This window comes from Triturus cristatus, chromosome 6, assembly GCF_964204655.1.
Source record: "Triturus cristatus chromosome 6, aTriCri1.1, whole genome shotgun sequence".
Lineage (NCBI taxonomy): Eukaryota > Metazoa > Chordata > Amphibia > Caudata > Salamandridae > Triturus > Triturus cristatus.
The window spans coordinates 234,460,559-234,486,732 of record NC_140589.1 but is presented as its reverse complement, the minus strand read 5'-3'; the positions used below and the strand labels follow the sequence as shown (position 1 = coordinate 234,486,732).

Below are 26,174 nucleotides of genomic sequence, written 5' to 3'. Positions count from 1 at the left end.
AGAAGAGCACATTCTTGACCATGGATACAGGCTATATGTGCCGTTATTTCAGATTTCTCCTAAAGTCACACAAAGGATTCCCTGGGTTTCTCCATCCTTCTTCCATGATTCAGTTTTGCCACCATGAAAACTCTGCCATTTACACTGAACACTCTAGCATTCTAGGAATCAACATGGCTTCTTTAAATGTAGTCACTGCAATTTGCAATACTGTGATATGCCCCAAACATGCCTGGAGACTTATGTTGAATCGTTATTATGTTGGGAGGTTGGCGGGTAACAGACAGGTGTCCAATAAAATACCTAGTACTTCTTGGAGCCTTTTGAACACGATTTCCTTGGAAATGCCCAAAATAATCTGGCACGCATAGGTGCACAATTTTTTCTCATGCAGGAGAGTTCAGTACCAGAGCAGATTTCACATCCATTTTTGAACCATCAGAGAAGGACTGTGGCACAACCTTTGTGATTTTGCATTATGTTTTCACAGATATCCCTTTTTCACCTAAGGGCTTTTTTTCTCGTCACAAGTGATTCTTAAGCTTGCATTCATATAAGAATGTTTTTTCTGTCTTTACTGCTAGTCTGGATTCCCTCATATACTGCGTGGCTTACCATAGCAAAATGTTAGGTGAAGATGGACACTACTCCTCATTGTGAGATTACAGATTGTAATTGTTGCCTGAAGATGAAGCCCAGAACTATCAATAAGAGGCAGTTGAAGCTACTTCCAGCCTATAGTAACTTTTTTGGTCCCATGGACCCCTTCTAAGCCAAGAGACCAGTTGGTGCAGAAATAACACCTTCCACACCACGTTATGGTACTGACTGGATAGATGTTGAACAGTTCTGAGTAGGGGTAGCCATTTTCTTTAAAAATAAAATTGCGGCTTATATTTGAGATGGAGCACCATGACATGGATTGTCATGATTCCTTGGAACACATTACCATCAAACAACACACAAAAGAATGGTGCTTTCACTAACAAGGATCAAATGTAGCATTTCAGGAAAATGGGTCTTTCACGCCACTCTGGGAATTTCAAAACATACATTACTTTAATAAATAAAGTGTAGTCCAATCAACTGCATGAGTTCTTCTTTAGAATATCCATTCCACCAATCCTCTTCCGAGTGTTACTCTCTTCTGCCTTGAAACATTCCACACACTGTCGTCATTGGAGTAGCATGTGATGCTGGCTTTTGTGCCTGTTCAATAATTGATGCCAGGTTTCTCTTACGATTCAACTTGATCTCTCAGCTCCAGACCTCTTTTTTAGCACTCATTCAATGTATTGCAGAAAGATCCATCACAAATCTGCTTTTCAAAACCTACCTTTGGACATTAGCTGAGGTGCTCAGTCAATCGATCAATCAGACATTTATTAAGTGCGGCAAATCACACTTGAGGGTCTTGATGCACTGGAACAGTTGGTTTCTGCATGGTTGCTTATTGGAACATCCAGGTCTTGAGTTCTTTCCTGAACTGCTGGAGCAATGGTACTGTCCTGAGGTGCAGGGGAAGGTTGTTCTATGCCTTGGCCACCAGGTGCGAGAAGGAGCTTCCTTCTCTGTTTGGCTGATCCGTTGGTGGAAGGTCAGTCGCTTGTTGATATATGCTGCTCCTTCGTTGTGCAGTGCCTTGTAAACATGGGTCAATATCTTGAACTTGCATCTCTTCTGGATCGGGAGCCAGAGAAGTTTCTTCAGTTGGGATGTGATGTGGTTCCTTCTGGGGAGGTTGAGGATGAGTCTTACTGCTACGTTTTTTTATTGTCCGGAGTCTCTTCAGGAGGCGTGGTGTGATTCCTATGTAGAGTGTGTTTTTGTTGTCCAGTCTGTTGATGACAAGGGCTGTGTGACCTTCCTTTTGGTGTTGACTGGGAGCCACCTGAAGATCTTGCAGCCATGCAAAGGGTGTGGAAGTAGGCTGAATATATGTTGACTTGTTTCTTAATAGATAGTTTGTTACCCAGGTTGATGCTGAGATTGCGGGTGTGGTGGTGGGGGAGGGGGGGTTGCCACTATGCTTCCTTCCATGGAGGTGTGGTTCCCAGAGATGAGGACTTCCATCTTGTCAGTGTTGAGTTTGAGATATAACCAGTCAGCGACGTTCACCATGATTCTGTGGAAGTTGGCTCTGGTGATGGAGGGGTCTTCGGACAGAGAGAGAATGAGTTGGGTGTCGTTGGCATAGGAGATGGTATTGAGTCCATGGAATCTGATAGTGTCAGCCAGGGGTGGTCATGTATGTGTTGAAGAGGGTGGGGCTGAGGGACGCTCTTTGGAGGACTCTGTAGATTATCTTTTTGGGCTCCATGGTGATGGATCTTCTGTTTTCTACCGTTGAGATATGAGGTGATCCATTTAAGGGCGTCTTCCTGGATCCCTAAGTGTTGGAGTCTTATGATCAGGATCTGATGGGAGACTGTTTTGAATGCGGCTGACAAGTCCAGCAAGATGAGGGCTGCCATTTCTTTGTGGTCTAGGAGGGCCCTAATGTCGTCGGTGGCTGCAATCAGGGCTGTCTCTGTGCTGTGGTTGGCTCGAAATCCAGATTGGGGGGGGTCCAGGAGGTTGTGGTCTTCTACGTGTTGTGTGAGTTACTGGTTGATCGCTTTCTCAAGGACCTTAGTTGGGTAGGGGAGCAGTGAGATGGGCTGATAGTTCTTCTGTTCTGCTGTTCAGCATAAGGTTTTTCCAAGCGGGGCCTCACTTCACGTGTTTCCAGTCCTCAGGGAAGGAGACTGAGGTGATAGGTGTTCAGAACTTTTCTGAGCTTGTCGCTGGTAGTCCTCCATCCAAGGTTGAAGACATGATGGGGGCAGAGGTCCGTGGGTGCACCCGAGTGCCTGGAGTTCATGATGGATATGTTGTCTTGCATGGTGAGGAGGTCCCAGAGAGTGAGTAGGCATTTGTGGTTTGTGTTCGTGGGTGGGAGAAGGTTGCTGCTGTTGGTTATCGGCAGGTTGTCGTTCAAACTTTCGTAGATGGCTTAGGTCTTGTTGTGGAAGAAGTCAGCAAGGTTGTTGCACAGTTCCTGGGAGAGTGTGATGCTGGTCTTAATAGTAGGGGGGGTGGAGAACTCCTTCACGATGGCAAAGATTTTCTTACAGTGGTTATGCCTGTCTTTGATGCGATCTACTTGGGCGTTCTTCTTAGTTTCTTTCAGGAGGCGGTGGTACTGCTCGAGGGCTGTCGTGAAGGCTGTGCTGTCTTCTGTTTTTTTGATGATGAGCCACTTACTTTCCAGTTGCCGGCAGTTGCACTTGGTAGTCTGCAGTTCCTTTTGGTTAGTCCTCTGGACTTGGCGGTAGCTATTGTGTTGGTGCATTCTGTGATCCACTGGGAGACATCTTTTGCTGCTTGTTCGGGTTGGGTGTGGAGTTGGGAGGTGCGGTGAGAGCAGAGTGCTTTGTTCCATTGCTCTTCTGATATTTGTTTCCAGTCTCTGCATGTGGGTCTTTGGGGCACTGTGCCTGTATTGGTGAGTCCTGAGATAGTGAAATAGACGATGTAGTGGTCAGACCAGGTGAATTGTGTGGCGTGGTCGTACTAAACTCTTGCAGTGTTACTCATGCTCTCCAGGAGGTCCGTGGTGTTTACATTGCGGAGGTCGTCAAGGAGGAAATTGAGGTCCACAAGGAAGATGTAGTGCTCGGAGTCCATTGCGATCGGGGCGGTGAGGTTTAGGATGGCGTTGCAGAAGCTGGGGCATGGTTCTGGTGGTCTGTAGGCAAGGGTGCTTCTAATGGTGGGTTTTCCATCCGTGTGAAGTTGGAAGTTGAGGTGTGCCATTAGCAGGGTTGGGTCGTCGGGTGATGTTGTGCAGTGGATCGTGTCCTTGTAGACAATGGCGATTCCTCCTTCATGTTTGTTGGTTCGGTACTGGTGGGTTATTTTGTAGACTTCTGGTATTGCGATAGAATGTCTGGAGCAGAGGTGGGGTTTAACCAGGTCTCTGTGAGGAAGATGACGTTTGGGTGAGGGCTGAGATCGTCTCCCAGATCTCTGTGGCATGTCTGCTGAGTAATCCTGCATTGATTAGGATGCACTGGAATTTTGCTGTGAACGTGTTGGTGGACGTGGTGGACATTGTCGCGATTGCTGTGTTTCTCGTTTGGTTGGTTGTGTTGGAGCTGAAGATGAGGTGGTAGAGTCAGCAGGAGACTTGTCCTCTGTTTGTGCATAGGGATGTGTGGCAGCAGTGGTTTTTGGTGCGTCTGGTGTCCAAGGCTCGGAGATCTGCGGCCGTGTAGGTTCGTGGGGTGGATGAATCGAGGGGTCCTGGCACTGGGCGCGGTCAAGGCACGGCCATGCTTGCCTTTGGCACGTCCACTGCATGTGGCCGCACAGCAGCCTCCTTAAGTAGTCCTGGAAGGTGGAAAAGGCTGGCAGGGAGGCAGGTGGGCAGCGAGCGGGAAAACCGCGGGAGTGGGAAAATGGCAGGCAGGGTGCAGTAACCATCCACCCATTAGACCAACTGAACAAAAGATGCCAACAGCAGGAGAAGCCAAAAAGACTACAGCAGATTTAAAGATTAAAATTTTAAATAATCTGCAATTTACCAAATACCAAAAATGTTAAGTTACCAAGGTACCTAGCCAGGCAGCTGTCACCTGACAGCAGGACCGAACAGGAGGCCTCGGGAGGCAGAGAACGTTTCACAGTCTGATGGAGCTAGCAAGCGGAGGGAGTGGCTCACGAGACCAGGAGGTCAAGGGCTACTCACTGGGACAGCGCAGCGGCCTCCATAAGTAGTCGTAGGAGGTGGGAGGGGCTGGCATGTAGGCGGGAGGGTGGGGAGCGGGAAAACGGCGGGAGTGGGTGGGGGCAGTAGCCAACCATCAATTAGACCAACTGAACAAAAGTTGCCAACAGCGGGAGAAGCCAAAAAGACTACCACAGATATAAAGATTAAAATTGAAAATTACCAGCAATTTACCAAATGCAACATGCATCATTGAAAATAGCGGTCGCAAAGGGGCAGAATCTGCCCCTATGCGACCGCTATTTTTGCATTTGGGATGCATCATCCCAAATGCAAAAATCGCTATTTAAGTAATCACTAAATTTGCGATTACTTTAATTGCAATTGCACTAAGGGAATCGCAAATTGCGATTCCCTAAATGCAATGCAACAACAACAAAAAATTTGTGATTTCCCAATTAAGAAACGCAAATTACCATCAACTCACAGTTGATGGTAATTTGCAAGAACTTTGAAAAATGCACACTGTGCATTTTTCAAAGTTCTATGTTACACACATACATGCCCTTGGTACATTTGTGTGTACAACATGTGTTGACATTGCAATTTCAGGGGTGCTTCAGGGTGTCCTTTTGGCACCCTTGCACCCTTAAAATTGAATGCGCAATTTGCGAGTACCTATTTGGTACCCGCAAATTACGCATGCACATCCCATTGCTTCCTATGGGCCTCTAGGCCTATAATAATGAATGGGAAGCAATTCCTCATTTGCGATTCGCAATTTGCGATTCGCAAATAAGGAATATGTAGGAATTGCAAAAAAATTTGCGATTCCTACATTCATAAGGAATTGCGATTCCTAAATTGCGATTTCTTAAATCACAATTTAGGAATCTCAATTTCTAACTTTGATGCATGTGGCTCCAAAAGTTTTAAATTACCAGCAATCTACCAAAATGCCAACAAATTTAGAGTTACCAGCATTTAAGTTACCTAGCCAGGTAGAGGTCACCTGACAGCGGGACCAAACTGAAGGTCTCGGGGGCAGAGAACATGTCACAGTCTGGTGGAGCTAGGCAGTGGGAGAAGTGACGGACGAGACCAGGAGGCTCAATGTGCTCTGTCTACAACTTAAAACGTATACAGACAACACACAGCTGGTTTTATGTTCTGGGCAACCTAATACCGGAGTCAGTCGTGCCTCTCCGTGAAACCTGGAACTGTAAATGCAATAAAACCGGATTGCTATTCCTTGGTCATCAGGCCCACCTCCCCCCTTGATTCCAATACCCCATGGAATTCAATCTGTTAACTAGCATTACCAAACCAGCTCTCGCAACCAAATAAACCTTCTAGTTAAAACCTAAACCAGCCCTCTGGCAGCAATTTCACTCCATTCATCACTGTGTCTTACTTGTGGCCCTTTATCCTCTCCAGGGTGGATTTTACCGATTTTACAAGTTGTTAATGTGTTGATCACCCCCAGTGTTCATTGTCCAACAACCAATCAATACAAAGCATCACTGTTGAGCCTTTTTTTTCATGAATTTCAAGGTAATCAGTCCTCATTCACAAGCTTGTAAACTATAACAGCCATGAGCTCCTTCAAGGCCTTATCGAGAGGTAAATACCTCTCAGGAACCTTGGGTCTTTCTCTCATCCCACTCCCTGCAAGCCTTGATTCTTCTAAAAGCATCGCTTGGGCACTGATATACGGTTTAAGGTTCCTATTGGATGAACACCCTTCATTTACAGCTAAAAGCTAAAACATCTTTGCTCCTGTCTGTGCCTCTTTTCCTCTAAGCAAAGTCTGGAACTCCTGAACGTTGTGAGAGCATTCCTTTTCTGCTTTGTGATGTTATGCCTGTTTAGAACTTCTATCCAGAATCGGTCTGCATGCCCATAATTTACTTGATTTCACTACGATATTGTTTGTTTCAAATAGTTGCTTATTGATGATTAAAAGAAAGATTTGTTACAAAGCATATTTTCTGTTTGTAATCCCATCAAGTAGGAATTTGACAAGTTCCTGAGGAACCAAGAAATACAAAAACTGCGAAAGAAAGAAATTCAGCACAAAAAGTGGCTGGAGCGTGTATCGAATCCATTGCTGCGAACGATTGATAACTACATAGACCAGCAGACCTACGATGAGATTGTAAACAGACGACGAAAGCAGTGCGCTCAGTACTTGGAGTACTGTAACAAGAAGGTACCAGTAAATGTTTCTTCGCTTTTGTTTGCACCAGGCACCTATTACATGAGTTATTGAAACCCCTTCACTATCGGCTTGGTTTTGCTTTCGCCTAAAACAAGAAAGCAGGAACATTTTGGCATTTATAGTCTGAGATGGATGAAGTATTACTTTTAAGATGGCATTGGTGCATCTTGCTGTTTGAAAAGAGTTTTTGTTTATTAAATAGATAAATATGTCAGTCGTTTGGCTATTTCTGGAGCAATGGGGAAAAGAATGGACTGGAATGGTGTCTACGGTTACTTCAAGCATTCCACTCATTTGTTTTCCCTATTGCGATGCCCTTAGTGCATCTAGTATGCTCAAACACGGGTCCCTTGCTCACTGTGCCATAAAATCAAGCTGCACCTTACTAATGACACCTGAATAGGCCCAAACGGGTCTGGGGATGATTGTCCCTTTCAGAGGGGACCTTTCATAGATTGTGTTGGGATCTTCCTTTTGGATTAGGACCAAGCCTGATTTGCATGAAGATGTTTGTTGTCTGGCATAGTACAGTGGGCAAAAAAAACATGGGCTACAATGTAGCCTGGATCAGTTACCAGTGACTGAAATTAATTCAAGCATTCCACTGTTTTGTTGTCCCTTTCAGAGGGGACCTTTCATAGATTGTGTTGGGATCTTCCTTTTGGATTAGGACCAAGCCTGATTTGCATGAAGATGTTTGTTGTCTGGCATAGTACAGTGGGCAAAAAAAACATGGGCTACAATGTAGCCTCGATCAGTTACCAGTGACTGAAATTAATTCAAGCATTCCACTGTTTTGTTGTCCCTTTCAGAGGGGACCTTTCATAGATTGTGTTGGGATCTTCCTTTTGGATTAGGACCAAGCCTGATTTGCATGAAGATGTTTGTTGTCTGGCATAGTACAGTGGGCAAAAAAAACATGGGCTACAATGTAGCCTCGATCAGTTACCAGTGACTGAAATTAATTCAAGCATTCCACTGTTTTGTTGTCCCACTTTGAAGCACAGGCATTTTGAAACCAGGTCTGGCGAGGCCTATCTCCCTGTGCCATTCAATTACTTAATAAGAATGCATGTGAGAGCGTGGGTGGGGTTGTGTTAAGTTGTGTGTAAACATTTACATCTGGCCAGTCTCCCTTGACAATTCGAGTCTCTGTTACTTTAAAAGGAGAAATAGTTGTCAGGGACACAATAGCTGTTTTATCTAGTTTTCTAAGTCTGGAAGTTAGCTTCTTCAGGCCACTTTTCTAGTTTGAGGAGCCTTATGTATCGGTTTAAATGTAAGGTTAGTTATGACCGTAACTACAGTCATGGGTAGATATAATGCCCAGCCAGCCATCAGAGCATATCACTATAACCTGCGGCACTGTTACCTTTCCCATTGTTCTTAGTTATGTTATTTTCCAGAAGTGATTACATATTATTCCTCGTTCATCCCTCTGTTCGTATCATGTATATCCTTAGTTATTCCCGTGTGTTTGGGTCTGAGGACTTCCGGGACCTAAATCTGTTTATCCCAGGCTAGCCTTGATTAGAAAGGCATTTGTTTCTGAACAGCACCCCACGTTCCTACTGATTTCTGTTAAGAAACTGACTTGGACTTTAAGCATCTCCAATTCTCATTTTCCACCGTCACAGCACCTGATGCTTACTTACCATTGATACCATAATGAGGTGCAGAAGGGCGCCTAATACCTGCTGGCAGTGGCATTTGCACCAGTTATTTTCGCATGGGTAATTTGTGGTAAAACACATGTAGCTGTCTTTGTCGCCAGTGATAGCTCAATTAACCTACTTCGTGGCTAGTATCTTGCAGAGTCTCCCATGCCTGTGAGTGGCGAGGAGTGGGGGGGTGGGGGGGGGGCCACACCTTCTATGAAGCTTCGTCTGTAACGCGTTTGGTGGGTACTGTGCCATGCCATAACAAACCATGATCTGCCCCTATCAGGTTAGAGAAAGTGGCCCCCGAAGCAGTCGGGCTAGAGTTGCCAGCTGTAATAGCCTAACATGTCCCTTATCGTGCTGGATACGTCTTATCAGACTATTGCAATGTCGGGGCACCCCATAGATGCATCATGTCACCGTGTTCTGCACATCTCCGGTAGCATTCATCAAAGGCAGCAGGCAAAACTATTTCAGATTTTTGCACTTTGTACTACCATTTGTGCTTCATTTTGTTGTGGACATCTTTGTTTTCTACACCTGCTTTTAACTAGGTCTTTGCAAACATTACCCACCCTTTCTCGCCTATTGGCCTTACCAGATGTACTTCCTACTTTCTAATAAACGCTTATTTAGGCAATTCTGTGGCATGGTAGGGATATGTTAAATACATGAAATGAGGCTTTCTTGAGCTAGGATCAAAGCAAAGGGGTCCTGTTTCTTGCAGCTATTAATCCATGTTTCAGGGAATATTACAAAATGTCTAATGTTATCTATCACTTTCTGTAGTTTACAATTGGTTTAGGCTGGTGAAATAACTAGGTAGTCCCTTTCAATCAATCAATCAAAGATTTATAAAGTGCAGCAAATCACCAGTGAGGGTCTCAAGGCGCTGGAGTTACTGGCTTTTTTAAAGAACACAAGGCGAAGGCACTCAAAAGAAAAAGGGTAAAAAGCAAGGAGACAACAGGAGCAAGAGCAATGCAGCAGCACGGGAAGAGCTGGGCCTGGGTCCTTCTCAATGGGGTCGTGCTGTAGCCTCCATTAAGTAGGTCCTGGGAGGAGCGATGGAGGCGGTGGGTGGGGCTAGGCAGAGGAGGCAGCCTGCAGGAGTGGCAATGAGGGAAAAACAAGGAGAAAGTAAGGAAAAGACATTAAAAAAATAGGGGTAGAAAGCTATAAAAACAAAGGGGAAGCAAGGAGAAGGTACTCAAAAAATGGGAGAAAATCAAGGAGAAAGCAGTGAAAACGAGGGTAAAACAAGGAGAAGGCACTCAAAGAATGGGGGAGGGAACTAGCAGAAAGCAGTGGAAAAAAAAGGAAAATCAGTGAGAAGGCATGCAATGTGGGGAAAAAGCCAGGAGACAACAGAAGCAAGAGCAATGCAGCGGCATGGGGAGAGCTGGACCTGATTGTTTGGGCTTATATCCAGCATTTGTGTATCAAATATGATTTTACAGGTTGAAACTTGCTATGAAAGTAAATTTGTATTAAGAGAGAATGATAAGGCTTCTAGTTTTCCTTTATCTGCAGCCTTGTTGCATATATCTTAATAGGAAATATCTGGGTGTATTAATGTATGGTACCAAAGGACGCCCACTTTTGCTGCTGTTTTGGGTCCAGGTGTAATCCGGCATTCTGTTTGTCGCGATGCCAGTAGCACTAGGTAACTGAATGGCAACTAACCTCGGAAGATCGCCAGCGGGAACGATGATGAGTAGAGAAACCCCCCTACTCCCCTGGGTGTAACCCCACACAAAGTGAAGAAAACACTACTATATGCAAATGCACCCCGGGGAAAAGGGAAGTGGGTAAAATAAGAAATACTGCAGGCCAGATGGGTTCCTCCTAGTCCTACTTCTGTTTCCGAGTTCAGCACAGATGCATAAGGAGTCCCTTGGGTACGGAACTATGTGATCCGAGCGTTGCAAGGCACCTTGAGTCTTCGGTCCAAACAGATGTCGCACTCCTCGCTGAGCACACACAGGAAAAGGCGTCTAGAAATCCTCGCACGTGCGAGGGTGGAAGAAGTAGGCTAGAATCCGCTCCAGCTGTTAAACACAAGAACGAAATACAGGAACTCTGGTACTCCAGCGGGGAATACCATCCGCTTGCGGGAATCGGCTTCAAAACCGGAAAGTTTGTCAAGCCCCGATCCCGAGTAAGGGGAGGGGCTTTGTAGTATCGAATCGGGCGACAATGCCGGATTCGACTTCCTGTTGGGTAGCCATAAGGCTTCTGAGACATGTAGTGTCTCATGCTCATTTCGCCCCCTAGTGGCCCCTTACGCGCCACACATTCATTCGTTCATGCTCTTGTTCTCAACGGGACAAGAAGGGGAATCGACCTGTATGCGCCACGCCCAGGTGCCTGGACAGTAATCGCGACAGAACCCCCTCTCAAGGACCGCCGTATCGGCGGTTGCCCTGGTTTACCAGGATACTTAGAGTGAAAGCGTTCCAACAGGATAGGGCAGTGTAGGTTGTTGGAGGGTTCCCAGGTTCTGTCCTCCACTTCATACCCCTTCCAGTCCACTAGATATTGTACTCGACCCCGTACCGTCTATTTCAATGGGAATGGGTCTAGAAGGGAATCTCATGTTCATGGGGCATAGTTGGAGTAGGGATACGTGAAACACAGGGTGTACGTGCCATGACTGGGGTAGGGATAGTCGCACTGCTACAGGGTTAATTACCTCCTCAATTCCATAAGGTCCTATATATTTGGGAGTTAGTTTGCCCACCCCTTCCAGATGCAGATTTCTGGTGGACAACCACACCCTATCTCCCACCTGATACACAGGTTCTGGAGCCCTCTTTTTGTCTGCGAAGCGTTTTTGTGTGGTTTGGGCTATCGCTAACTGGCGCTTGGTGTCAATAAGCACTCCTCTTAAATGGGTATGGTGTTCCTGTATGGTGGGATGTTTGGCAACAGGCCATTTGAAGGGGAGCATGTTCGGATGGAGTCCGTAGAGACAAAAGAAGGGCGAACATCCCAGTGTGGAATGTTCCGCATTGTTGTAGGCAAATTCCGCCATCTAGATCAGAGGGTACCAGTCCAAGGTGTTTTGGAGAGTAAAGCATCCTAGGTATTGCTCCAATGTTTGATTGAGCCTTTCTGTTTTACCGTCCGTCTGGGGATGGTAACTGGTGGATTAACGGGCCTCCACGCTCATAGTATCGCAGAGCGCTCACCAGAAACGAGAGATGAACTGTGTTCCATGATCTGTGATAAGCACTCTGGGTATTCAGTGTGCTCTGACTACGTGCTGGAGGAAAACCACTGCTAGTTCAGAAGAGGTAGGAAGTCTTTTCAACGGGATGAAGTGTCCCATTTTAGTCAAATGGTCGACGACCACCAGGATGGTGATATATCCTTCACAGGGGGGCATTTCAACTATAAAATCCATAGACACGGTGTGCCAAGGGAGCGGAGGAATGGGTATAGGCCACAATAATCCTACAGGTTTGGATTGGCTGTTTTTTTCCTGGGCACAGATGGCACAGTTCCTTGGGTATTCCTTGGTGTCTTTGCACAGCGTGGGCCACCAAAAGGATCTCTCAATATTGGCTATGGTCTTGTATTCTCCTAGATGTCCTGCTAGCGTTGAGTCATGAGCCCAAGCCAGCACCTGTAATTGCAGAGTAGCCTGGGGAATATACAAAGCGTGGTAGTGGTATAACGGGTCCCCTTTGGTTCCCCTGTTGTTCAGGGTCTTCTTGTATCCACGTTCGGACGTCTATATGAGCTAGGGACACCTTGACGTCCTCGAGGAATCCTGAGACATGATCAGTGCAAGGGTTTTGCCCTGGAAGGCAGAGGCAGGAAGGATAGAAGGTGGTTCAGTTGAGACATCCGCAATGTGTTCTGGGGGTTCCTCCTGTCGGGATAGCGCGTCGGCCTTGCCATTCTGAGGTCCGGGTTTGTACTTGATGATAAAATCATAGTCGGGGAAAAAACAGAGACTATTGTAGCTGACGTGGAGTTAGGGCTCTAGCGGTTTTCAGGAACAGGAGATTCCAATGGTCTGTGTATATTTTGATAGTGTTATGTGCTCCTAGGAGGCAATGCCTCCAGTCTTCACAGGCTCGTTTGATGACCAACAGTTCTTTGTCAGAGATGGAATAGTTCACCTCGCGGAGAGAGTTTCTTGGAGTAGAATGCGACAGGATGCAGCTGTCCTGTGTCCGGATGCCGTTGAGACAACACCCCACCTAGGGCGTACTGAGATGCATCCGTTTCTACAACATAAGGCAAGCGTGAGTCAGGATGATGCAAGATGGGAGCCTGAGTAAACCGTTACTTCAAATCCTCGAATGCTTGGTCTGCTTCCTTGTTCCAAACAAACGGGGGTGTTTTTTCGTGGCAGACGGGATATGGGGTGTATTATCCTAGAAAAGTCCTGGATTAAACATCTGTAATAGGTAGCAAACCCCAGAAAGCTCTGTACGGATTTCACATGATGTGATGCCTTCCATTGTGTTATTGCCTTGACCTTGCTCATATCCATCTGAAGGCCTTGAGCGTTGATGACATATCCTAGGAAGGCGACTTCCTCGACATGGAAAAGGCATTTCTCCAATTTGGCGTATAACGAGTGTCTTCGAAGTCGGTCTAGCACTGCTTTTACGTGAGTAACATGTTCTTGGAGGTTTGCTGAATAGACAAGTATATCGTCGATATAGACTATACAAAATGATTCCTAAAGCCCTGGTAGTACCTCGTCAATAAAGTACTGAAATGCCGCAGGGGCATTGCACAAACCGAAGGGCATCACTTGGTACTCATAAAGTCCGAATTTGGTTCTGAAGGCCGTTTTCCACTCGTCCCCCGTCTTGACTCGTACCAAGTGATAAGCACCACGCAGATCCAGCTTAGTGAAGATTTGTGCGCCTTTCAGCTGATCCAACAGCACTGGTATTAGAGGCAAAGGGTATCTGTTTTTTATAGTAACTTTATTGATCGCTCTGTTGTCGATGCAAGTCCTTAGCTCATCAGAATCCTTCTTGGAAATGGGAAAGAGTGGGGAAGAGGTTGGAGATGTAGAATGCCTTATAAAGCTAGGTTTTCTTCCAGGTAGTTCTTAAGGTAGTGTATCTCCGGTTCAGTAAGGGCGTAAACCCTACTACAAGGGATGTCTGCTCCCGGCATGAGATCAATGCGACAGACAAAAGGCCGATGAGGTGGTAACTGGGTCGCTTTTTGTTTGTCAAAGACCGGCTGAAAGTCGCTATACACACCCGGTAGTGTGGTGGAGCAGCAATACCCATGTTCTTCGCATCCTGTGGCTAACAACCCAGCTTGTGTATCGGCGGTATTGTCCTGGCGTATGGATCGTCTTGTACAATGCTCCATACAGAATGTAGACCTCAAAGTAACAGTGCGATCTGTCCATCGTATAACAGAGTCATGCAGTGTCAACCAAAGCATACCCAAGATGAGGCGAAAGTAAGGAGCGTTGATGAGGTCGAACTGTATCGTTTCATAATGGTCCTCTCCGAACTGCATAGAGAGAGGAATAGTATGGTATCTGACGGGTCCAGATGTCAGCGTCTTCCCATCTACCGCTTTCACTACTTCAGGGGTTTTCTTTCTTACACACGGAACCCCTATGTTCCAAGCATATGGTTGGTCAATGAAGTTTCCGGTGGCTCCGGAATCCAACAAGGCAGACACGCTAAGAGGATTGTCTGTGTTAATCCATAGAGTGATACACACGTTCAAGTGGGCCACGGATGGCTGTATGGTGTTTGCCAGAACTGCGGGGATCATTTCTGATCCTGAACCCAAGGCGGAGATCCCATCCTGACTTGGGCTCTTTAAGTTTCCCGCCTCTTGTTGGATAGCTGCTTGTGTCTTGGGAGTAGTACCCCTTTCTGGTACCTAAGCCTGGGCCTGACACTCCCGGATAAAATGTCAGCTTTTTACGCAACAAAGACATAGCTTTTGCTGTCGTCTTTTTTCTCTTTCCTCGATGGTAAGAGGGCCTCGGATTCCTCCTAATTGCATGGGTTCGGACCCATCAGACGTCTTGGTATGTGCGTCGAAGGTTGGTCGGGCTCTGGGGAGTCAAAACCTGGTTCTCCTCTGCTTTTATCCCCTTTTCTTTCCTGTAACCGATGGTCCAGTTGAACAGTGAGTTCAATCAACTCCTGACAGGTTTGAGGAAGCTGTACCACTTGGGAAAGGACGTCCTTCAACCCTCCATGTAGTCCCTGATAGAATAGAGTCGTGCGTTTCTCTTGCGGCCAATAGGTTTCTACCAGGAGGCGGTTGAAGGTAGTGATGTATGTCAATAAGTTCTGTGACCCTTGCCGAAGAGTGATCAATTCCCGGTCCAGAGACCGCATGTTGGTTTTTCTATCAAACAACTTCCTCATCTCCACACAGAAGTCCTTGAAGTTGTGTAGTACTGGGTCATTACGCTCCATCAATGGAATGGTCCAGCTAGCGGCGTTAACCCCCATATATGACATTATGAAGGATGTTTTCGATGCATCGTCTTTAAACACTGCGGGTTTACAAGGGAAATGGAGTCTGCTTTGATTGAGGAAGCTTCCGAATTTTTTTGGGTCCCCGTAGAAGCGTTTAGGAGGTGCCAAGGGAATATCAGGGTATTACATGGACTGTGGGAGTGGCACCTACTGAGGGAGGGGTGGCTACGGGCATGGAAAAGAAACCTGTGCCCTGTGACCCATCCCGTAGGGTTGATACAGGTGGGGGGAGAGTCCACTCCTTAATACAAGAGCCCTTCCCAGTGCCATAGGATCTACCATTTCTAGAGAGGCCCGCTACCTCCCTATGTAAGGTTTCCATCTCGTTTCTTAGCTCCTGGGTTTCTTGGCGTGAGGTTTGTACCTCCTCCAACAGCGAGGCCAAAACCACAGTAGTGTCCATCGTCCAAGCTGGTAACAGTCTTGGGCTTGACAATCTGTCGCGATGCCAGTAGCACTTGGTAACTGAATGGCCACTAACCTCGGAAGATTACCAGCGGGAACGATGACGAGTAGAGAAGCCCCCCCCCTACTCCCCTGTGCGCAACCCCACACAAAGTGAAGAAAACACTACAATGTGCAAATGCACCCTGGGGAAAAGGGAAGTGGATAAAATAAGAAATACTGCAGGCCAGATGGGTTCCTCCTAGTCCTACTTCTCTTTCCGAGTTCAGCACAGATGCAGAAGGAGTCCCCTGTGTACGGAACTATGTATAAGAAACAAAACAAGAAGCCATGAGTTAAGCAGTGACCCAGAAAAGACCTTTCATACCAAATATATGTCAGGGAATAGAACCAACTACTCACAACACTATACAGCAGTCCACGCAGGATATTGGCAGGATATAGGCAGAGGCTTGAGTCTATAAAGTACACATCCAGCAGCCTCTTGTAATGTCTTCCAAGGGTTTAAGAAAACACAGCGCTGGTCCCTTAGGCGTGAAAAGCAAACTTCGGAGGAATACCCACGTCGCTGTTACTTCACAGCAACGGAGCAATCCGTGAGCAAATAATGAATCAAATCCTAAAGAAGTCAAAACTAGAACGCTGATCCAGTAAGAGCGCTCCTGCGCGACTCCCCCTTCCAGCCCACCTAAATACCTGGGGTGACCCGAGCGTTGCAAGGCGCCTTGAGTCTTCGGTCCAAACAGATGTCGCACACCTCGCTGAGCACATACAGGAAAAGGCGTCTGGAAATCCTCGCACGCGCGAGGGTGGAAGAAATAGGCTAGAATCTGCTCCAGCCGTTAAACATGAGGACGAAATACAGGAACTCTGGTACTCCAGCGGGGAATACCATCCGCTTGCAGGAATCCGCTTCAAAACCGGAAAGTTTGTCAAGCCCCGATCCCGAGAAAGGGAGGGGCTTTGTAGTAGCGAATCGGGCAGCAACGCCGGATTCGACTTCCTGTTGGGTAGCCATAAGGTTTCTGGGACATGTAGTGTCACATGCTCATTTCGCCCCCTAGTGGCCCCGTAGGCATCACATTCATTCATTCATGCACTTACTCTCAAAGGGACAAGAAGGGGGAATCGACCTGTATGCGCCGCGCCCACGTGCCTGGACAGTAATTGCGACAGAGTCTCATTATTAGTCCATTCCGCTTCTCCTCTGATTTGGGTTTTGTCACACTAAGCCAATATGGCATAGACTGCTCGACCATTCTTGCTTTTGGGAGGCATATGTTTCCCTCTCCCCATAGAAATGTTGCTGTCCAAACTGGAGTAGACCGAATGCATTGCACTCTGAAAGGCTTGGAAAATTTACAAAAGCATGGGCAGGGTAATCATCTTGATTGTTACGAACCAGTCAATATAGAAGACAAACATAGGTTACTAAGTACATGTGCTCAAGCCCTCTAAATCTTAGGATTCTTGGGTAAATGGTTTTTACCAAGTCAGCAAAGTCAACGGATGTTGAGTGATCAAGGCTCCAAGATACTTGATGGTTTTGAAGGCATCTCAAATATTTGCAACATCTTAGTCCTCAAGATGTCAAGTGGATCTGGGCTAGCTCATAGAGAAACTGCAGCTATGGATGAGAGGCAAATATCCCAGGAAAGATCAATCTTCCTAATGGTGATGACCTGTAGTGTACCATTAGCTGTGGTGCAGCAAACAATTTTAAATCTATTGTTAATATTTGTTGAATGTGAACTAATTCTTGCAGCTCTTTGTAGGAGACATTACATTAATGTTTTGCTTCTGTTTTCAAATAGGGATATGTATTTTTACAAGACTATGATCCATCAGAATACGATCCTTTTTTTCTTTATCTCTGGAAATCATACCTTAAGGTAAGGTACCACCTACTTAAAGTTTAGGAGTATTAGCAATAGAGAATGTCATAGAAATGATGGATGTCCGCCTCAATTTAGCCCATCAGTTCCTTAAGCCACTTTGATAGTACTGCTTGTTGTTTGCACTTTTCTACCATGTTGACATTTCAGTTGACTACATTCCCATAACTGGCTTTAATTGAATGTCCCACTGCACCTTGCACCCACCATTAAACTACTCACCACTGGTATAGTCACAGTGCACTCTGGACTGAATTCATAAACAAAACACACTGCAGAGATCTTTACCTAGATCAAAACCATTTATTTTCCCGGTAACCCACACAAACACATGCAAAGTAGACATAAAGCAAACTCTAGATTAACCTTACACTATCAAGCAACATAGACAACCGAACAATGGTATTACCAGAACCCTAAGATTAGGGTACCATACCAATAGAAGAATACTATCCAAATTCCAATAACATGATTTGAATAAAGTGAAAATAGTTGAACCTCTGAGACCCCATCCACTGCCCCAATGAGTTGGTGAAAACATTCTGGGTTAAATTTACGAGCATGTATACTATTTCCAGAATAGTTTGTTGATATGTGTCTCATTTAATAAAGGCTATTAATTGCTCCTACAGGAATCCTCTCATCTGGTGAGGATTCAGTGTGCAATGTTCCTCCTGCTTCATTTGATCAAATGATACAGAAAAAAAGCAGTTGTAGGTTGTCAATTCTTATAGTTTAGTTTATAGTCTTGAAGAAGTCCCGTTGGGATGAAACGCGCCGCATCGGCTTTGAATTATGTGTTGTGCTTTTAAAGAAAGAAAATTTGAAAAAAAAAGAATAAAGGAAAGACATCATTAAGAAACCGAAATCTTATTTGAGTCATTTGGGAGACATTGTGTTGTTTTTCATATATTGGCTATTACCTATTGCTGTCATATACTATTGCTGACTTTCACACTGTATAAAATCATAGTTGTGTGCTGAGCCATTCCTGTTTCTTGTGTTTTTGGCCATCCCAATCAATCGGGACGTAAGGAGGTCACATTCCTGGCTCTTTGCACCACATTTTTGCACAAGACTATCAAAAACTAGACTGACTGGTGCAGGTCCTTAGTGCCCTGACCTTCTGTTCTTTGCCTTACTTACCATTTATGTGAAAGCTGTCAAGTATTTCCTTAAGAGAATCTCGGTTAGGAGTTAAAAACCACATCAAAATCTTCTTGGCAATCTTGGAGATTCTTGATTGTAAATGATGAACAAATCCAGGGGTGATTACTATAGCACCAGAAATAGTTTAGAGAAATAGCCTGGCATAAGGTCTACAGAACAAGAGAATACAAGTAAGGAATCCAGCTACAGAAAAACAGAGCAAAAAATCATGGACAAAACTGCTTAAAAGTAATCGATTAATTGAACAAAAAATCGGGGAACAGTTGCATTCTGACACAACCTGCATACGGTAAACTGTCTGTATGTATGGTCCAAGCAGGAAATGACATCACAGGGAGGGCAACTATTTTGGATAGAAACCGATTTATAGCTAGCTTCTCCTTCAGCATAATGAAATCTTTTATGTACAAGAACACCTTATGTGACATTCTTCCACTTATCCACACTCTGTCTGCCGTCTTGTCAGGGCTGTGCCTCATATGGTTCAGTCATGTTCACGGAAATACTAATACTGACAGAACAGCATGAGAGAAGATGCCACACATTGCCCTGGTCAGAGATACGTTGCCTCCTGTATGGACCCCTGTTCAGATGTAACAGCAACATGGCTATCCCATCCATCTGTGGTTACTGTGCTTTCAACAGTACTGGTCTCCTTTGATGTCCACTGGCCCAGGGGTGAACCAGTATTGCCTTTTAAAATACTGACAGAACACCAAGCAGATTCTTGAAGAGGCCAATTTAGATGAGGCAAAAAATCAGGAGAAACCGCAAATGCACCATATGAGTTGAGTGAAAAAGGGAAGAATCCGTGGAAAAGTGTTTTCCTTAAAGAGGATAAAGAGAACAATTTCAGAGATTATCACCCTTGCAGCTATACTTATTACCACCAGTGTCACGTCTTTGGCCATGTGGTGCAAAGGTTGTGGGCTTTTTGCATTAACTACAGAATATGGTGAATGCTTCAGCCCTGAAATACCACTTGAACATTCTTACAGTGATGCCAACACCTTAAGTCCCTATGAGCCCCCAGAACAGACAAGATGTACAGTCCTCACATATTCCACTGCTAGTTGTCTACATCTGATAATTAAACCACATGAGCTCATTAACATTCTATTTTATATTACAGCTACATTCATGAATCTGCGCTGACTACTGTAAACCAATATTTTCGTCAGACTTAAAACTCCTTCAAAGTTCTGTGTGATACTTTTCCAAAAATGTTTTGGGTCTATTAAGGAGGGAGTCTGAATTGTAGGAACTGTGAACTGGCATGATGAATTAGCAACCAGGTTACTCTTTTTCACCAAAACACTTAAAATAAACTGAGAATACTAAATTCCCATATCCCATAAAAATAGCAGAGTTCAAACCTTCAGAAATATGTCACTGAAAGTTCCAGAAAAACATTATCTGTCCTATTTTGCGTTAACCCTTTCACTGCAATCTGCCATCATTTTTACATAGATCTGCTTTTATGGTGAAAATAAATGTAACTTAAACATAAACTGTTGAGACTTTTGAGGTTTAATAACCTTATCTTTCATGTATGTACATATTTTCTGTAAATCTGTTTTAAATATGCTTATATGACAATAGCTTATGTATTAAACATTCTGTGATTGTTGTTGAAGGTTTCAACTCCACCATTACATGATCCTTTATTGAGACAGTTACATGATAAATTTGAGGAAGAAGGAATTGTTCTTCATTGTGAAACAGGTATGTATATGTTTCTGCAGTATTGGTAAATATTAGGTTTTGAAAGATTTAACTAAAGTGTGTACTGCCTCCTCAGCAAAATATGCATTCATAGAAACCTATGAATATTCAGTGGGTGAAAAGACATTACTAGCATGTTTTTTTTAAAAAAGTAACTTAATATGGAGTAACAAATTTAACATATTCCAAAATTAGTTGCTGATAACAAATATCATGTGAGATTGGGAAATTTCCCATTGTTTCTATTACACATTGTGTCAGTGTATGTGGCATGGGCAGCAACTAATGGATTCAGATGTGCCATGAGACAGCCGCCCGTTGAACTCTGCAGGCTAGTAAGTATATCCTACTTTATCCACCCCAAAACTGGATCTGGGCCACTGTGACTGCTACAGGTGCCATTGTGTTCAGGCAGGAGGCAATTTGGTAGCACTGTGTTGCACGCAGAGAGTGACTTCGTGAGACATGGCTGTGTCAGCTTCAAGATGATGCCAGAGTGTGATTGGCTCTGCATGAATGAGGATGGAGGGAGAATCTGCACAAAGGTAATGAGTGGAAGGTGAGTGCTCGATCAGAGGCGGTGCTGCCCTCTCAGGGGAATCCTGTTGGATGGAGCTGGGCAGCCCAACGGACACAGCAGATGAGTGCACACTTGTGATCCTTTGGACACAGATAAGTACCTCCATCCTGGAAGACAATACGAGAGGGTGACAATGGGTAGACAGAGATTGACAAACTCTAGCAACTCAAATACAGAGGATAATCTCTGAGCAACACACTGCTCAATACTGACGAAAATGGAGGCCAGGTCATATAGCTAGACAGCATTGTGCCTATCTATAAGGAGTCCAAAGGAGCATTACAACATAAAATAGACAGTGGAATTTAATTTACTCAGAGTTGAGCAACACAAAACAGTTGAAAGGAACTCCACTACAGAAAAGACACTGGATGAGCGCCAAAACTCAGTGAAGGCGATCCAAACACAAATGACTAGGGCCGAAGAAGCAGAGGAAAGATCCTGCCACAACAACATAGGAATTGGAGGCTTACTAGAGTGAGCAGAGGGTTGAAACATTGTGGCTTTCCTCAAGTGCTGGCTACTGGAGCAGACGGCACCAGAGAGGCTAGTACTACACTTCATCATTGAAAGGCCTAATAGAATGGTGGTGACCTGCTACCAGCCCGGGTGCGCTACCATCTCAAATTGTGACCCAAATACTTAATTATCATGACAGAGATGCCATTCTGCAATCAGCCAGGAAGATTGGCTCACTCCTGGTGGACAATCAGAGAATGTTTGCTCTCACTGACTACACTGCAGTGGCCCAGGCAAAACAGCATTAGTTTCTGAAAGTAAAAAAGAGATTCCAACAGCATGAGTTAAAATGTATGCTAATCTTTTTAGCAAACTTGAAAATTATACTAGAAGACCAGGCGCTTTTCTTTCCTGAACCCAACAGTGTTTGGGTTTGGACCAGTCAGTGGGCCTTGCACAACTTCAAACAGCTCTCCAATTCCAGTCACCAAAGATGAAAGAGACCAAGAAGTGGCAAACAGCGGTGTTTGTCCAAACTGACTTCAGAACAAAAAGAAGCTGCTAAGAAACGTTGAGTACAGTTAGCCAAAGGGATTCAGCTAGAACTCCAGCTAAAGACTCCAATATGGACTATGGATCTGAGCACTTAGATGATCGTGCAATGCCAGTGGTGACCCTAGGCCGTACACTGAACTTTTCAGCAGACTGGCATATCAGTAATGCAAGTTGGTGGATAATGACTCTAAGAGTACTCATTCTGTAGTCTTGAAAACCCCTTGAACATATTTAATAGGCCTGATATTGGTAAGATTCTTGACTGTGGCAGATTTCAGGCTGACACAATGGCAAGCAATAAATGAAGGACTTATCGGAGGGCAGAATAGAGGAGGAGCCCAGTTAAAGTTAATTGAAGCTGAACGCCTATAGAGCACACAGGGCATCAACACAGGACACATTCCACTTAGTCTACTCGCCCGAGTCCTAGACACAGGAGTTGACAGTTATTTTCAGTCAACAGAGGGCATAAGTCGGTTTACTCTTTGCCCTGGGGGGGACCAGGTGGGGATGTTTGTCTTTTGGTTAGAGTAGATAGGCACTTGCACACAAAAAGAGAGTGGTGTGGCAGGATGGGCAGTACTTCAGCATGTTTGCGAGGATTTTGTCAAGGGGTGATGGTGGAGAGCGACACTCCCCTCCTCACTATTCACCCAAAAGATAATTCCACTTTCAGTTTTATAATGATTGTAAGCTATCAAGTTAATATAACTTGTTGTTCTGGGATATGAGTGGCCTGGGGAACTCAAGGAAAATGCATAGAATGTTTGTGTATGTTAAAAGGAGAGATGTTTACAGGAAATACACCTCACCAGATATGAGCTCGAGAAGCTAGGATGTTGATGCAGGGGACAGCTATTTGGCACAACACATTCTTCCTGCGCTAAGAGCATGATTATTTGGCTGGACTTAGCAATTAAATTTAAATTATTCAGACATATGAGTGATGCAGATGGTAGCTACACAATTCTGGAGGAAAAGTTGGATGTCATCCACTCAGACTAGTGAACATAAATGGCCCAAACACTGTGCTACCGTAATTCTCGACTCAGTAGCTAGACTGACTATACATGACCCTGAATATTTCACGATCAGGGTAAGTGACTTCCACTGTTTCTCGAACACTGATAAAGATAGGAAGTTGCCTGTGTTTGTGGGTACTCAGGTGGCCCACTTTAAATTAGAAATTGAATTCTTCGATTTTTGTTGTAACTATTTGGAGCAGATTTTGGCTCTAAATTCTTGTCCTTTAACATAGGAGATCTTACATTTTAATACAGCGTCTGCACCCTTCTCTGATCAGAATAATGAAGATCAATGAATTCTTATTCCTGACTAATGTTCTAAAATACTCGACTTAAAGCATTTTTCCTCATTCAGAGCTTCATTGAGCAAAATAGTTTGTTAGGACTAGGCGGTTAGTGAACAGACCTGGATATAAAAAAAGGCAATTCTAGCGAACTGTGTTACTACTCTTGTAAGTGTGCATGGTGGGAGGAAATTGTATTTTTGTATAGCAAGAAAGATGATGGAGTTTGGAAGTGCCATGCTTACTGGCTGTACTGGTATGGTGAAGTGCTCAATGAATCCCTCCAGTGCACTCTTTTCCCTCAACCCACAGGTAGCAGTCCATGGACAAAACAGGTCACACAGTTATCCAGTGGCGGCCGCTCCATGAGGGCGTTGGAGCGCTGCCCCACTGCTCTCTCGTGCTGCGAGAAAGCAGAAGGCAGGAGTACGCCTGGTTGGGGGCGGGAGGGAGCGTATGCCTGGTTGGGGGTGGGCTGGTCGGGTAGGAGTGGCTTGCACCACTTTGAATGCCGTGACTGCTTGGTCGGCCCTAGGGCCAACCAAAGCAGTCATGCGCACTCTACATTTTCTCTATGTAGGCTGCATACAGCCTACATAGAGAAAATGGCCTCTCTGTCAGTGCCCGCCTGGGTGCTGCCCCTGACTCTGCACCAATCACAACGCTGCCATTGCGTTGTGATTGGCTTACAGAAGGGAAGGGGACGCAGGTCCCCGGCCCAGGAGCAGATGTGAACCCCGTCAGGTAAGTGTTCTCTGCACGAGATGAGCATGCGTTGATGTCCGAGAAATGAGGGCTGTCAAAGGAGGTTGGAATATCTTTGAAAGGTGGACTGTCAAAGAAGGTTGGAATGTGGAAAAAATGATGGCTGTCGAATGCGAGGGAGAGAAGAAAGGTGCGATGCCTCATTGCGCAGCTCGGAAGAGCCCTCCAGCAGGAGACATGAAACACGTGTGTTGCTGTTAAAAACATGTTGGTCTTCATGCAGTCTAGCGCCTAGGCCCGCTGCTGTGGGGGTTCTCCGAGCCACTTAAAATGGCGTTTGGGTACATGTGTGATGGTGCACTGTATGTAAGGGGTGGTTGTGAGAGGGGGTGTCTATGGTCTTTGTGCACCCCAGACTGAGGTGCCTATGAGTCCTCTTGGCCCCTGTAGTTTCAGTAAACGCAGAAACTCCTCATCCGTGGATGGTCCATTTCACGACTTTTGGAGGCGTCAAGAGGGGCAACTTTCCGATGGCAACCGGAGGTGTGGTGGGGGTGTTAGGAAATCACTGGGGACGGCAGGTGTGAAAGGCACACGTTGGGGCGGGGGTGTTAGGATATCCCTGTGGAGGGGGGAGAGGGTGCAGATGTGTGGGGTGGGGTGGGGTGCACCTGTAGAGTGTGCTGATTACTGGGAGGGGTTCTCTGCTGAAGGGGTGCCACAGTCTGAGGAAATAATGGTCCTGCAGGTGGGGGGTCACTGCTGAAGAGAAATGATGGGGCCCACCTGGGGAGTGTTAAATACTGAGGGAGGGTTCAGGCATTGGGGTCCCTGCTGGAGAGAAGGTTGGAGCTGAGAGAGCATTGCTGGGGCAAGGAGTGCAGTGGGGGAAGGGTGGTGTCCTGCTGACAAAGCTCGCCTCAGATCCGAGACTGTTGGCTTTTGTCAATGCTTGTTGCAAGATGGAGGGTCCCGGAGTGGCTCATTTGAGCCCGTGGATGGCTCCATGTGTTATTTCGGACACAGCAATCTGTTTGAGATTAATTTGGGGTGATTGTGTTAAGAAAGCCGATAGCACTGGTGTGAGCAAACCGGACTCTCTTTGCCGGTTTTACACTTCCTTCAAGATATATTCCACCAGGGGTTCCCGTGGGTGAAAACCTCACAAACTTCACAAAATGCAAATTGAAAAAAAAAATGTCATGAATCTGCGTGTCACTCGAAATACATGAATTGTGTGGTCTGCATAGATAAAATTTAGGCCGGATTTAAGAAGGCCCGGATGTCCCAAAATGCCCGCAGCCTCGCGTGCCTTCCTCAAAACAGATCGACGCTTGGTAAGAAAAGGTGAACTCTCGCAGCGCTCACATAAATATCTTTGCAAATAGGAGGCTCCTACTGTTTACAGCGTTGTTGTGCCCCGTGTCCCCTGCAAGTGCGCATACTTTATCCAGTCTGTTTAATTTACCTCAAGGAGCCTTCCCTCGGTGGGTGCAGCCTTCCACAGGCGACGGCACTGTTTGCATTGTTAAGAGGCTCTATTTGCGCGAAGAGGTTTAAAATCAAAGTGCATGAGAAGAAACGTGTTCTCTAATGTAACTCAGCGCGCGCTGTACTTGTTAAATAATTGATAAAAGGAAAGGCGTGGAGGGAAGGTTCAAGCTTGTACAGTACAGTATCGCTCTCAAGGTGAGTTGCGATATATTTTGGGCGCCTCGCAGCAAGGAAGGGGTTGAACAGTTTTATGCCCTGTCAAAGCACAGGCATGATGGGGGTGACGTGCTCAGGGGAGCGATGGTTGTTTGTCTCATCCACCAGAGCATCTAGATAGAGTCTAGACCAAGCTAGATCTGCCAGAGTGTGGTGTCGGCATCCGGGCATGATCACTCAGGTTTGAAGAGGATGTATAAATCTCAACTGGAAGGCTAGTTGAGTCAAACCCCAGAACCACACATTGGCACAGGGTCAAGACTGATTTGCATATGGCCATGTCTGAACTGGGGTGGCATGGTGAGCAAAAAAATGATGGATTAAACCCAGATCTGTGACTGGGGGTGAATGTTTTGCCACTGTGCAACATTCCGTCCATCATCTTGTGTGTTTTGCTGTTCACCCTATGTGGGAAGGGAATGCCCAGACGTGGGTCCCGTGCTTACTACGCCACTGGAGTCAAGCAATCCTGGCTGAAGAGGGGTGAAACCCCGAAACCGGTCCTAGTATGCTTGATTCCGGTCCAGGGAAGACATGGCTTGGCAGTTCGGGCGCGACTGTTCCCATGAGGCAC

At 45.6% G+C, this 26,174-nt stretch overlaps 1 protein-coding gene across 2 annotated transcripts in view; it reads left to right on the top strand.

The window, feature by feature from the left end:
* LOC146816701 (protein FAM228B-like) overlaps positions 1-26,174 on the top strand; it is a 230,424-nt gene that overhangs the window by 126,092 nt on the left and 78,158 nt on the right. For both annotated transcript variants that reach the window (XM_085610589.1, XM_085610590.1), the window contains 3 exons: positions 6,726-6,923; positions 17,307-17,384; positions 20,195-20,282. In XM_085610589.1, the coding sequence (XP_085466715.1) occupies positions 6,726-6,923; positions 17,307-17,384; positions 20,195-20,282 (364 nt within the window). The remainder of the gene's footprint in view (positions 1-6,725; positions 6,924-17,306; positions 17,385-20,194; positions 20,283-26,174) is intronic.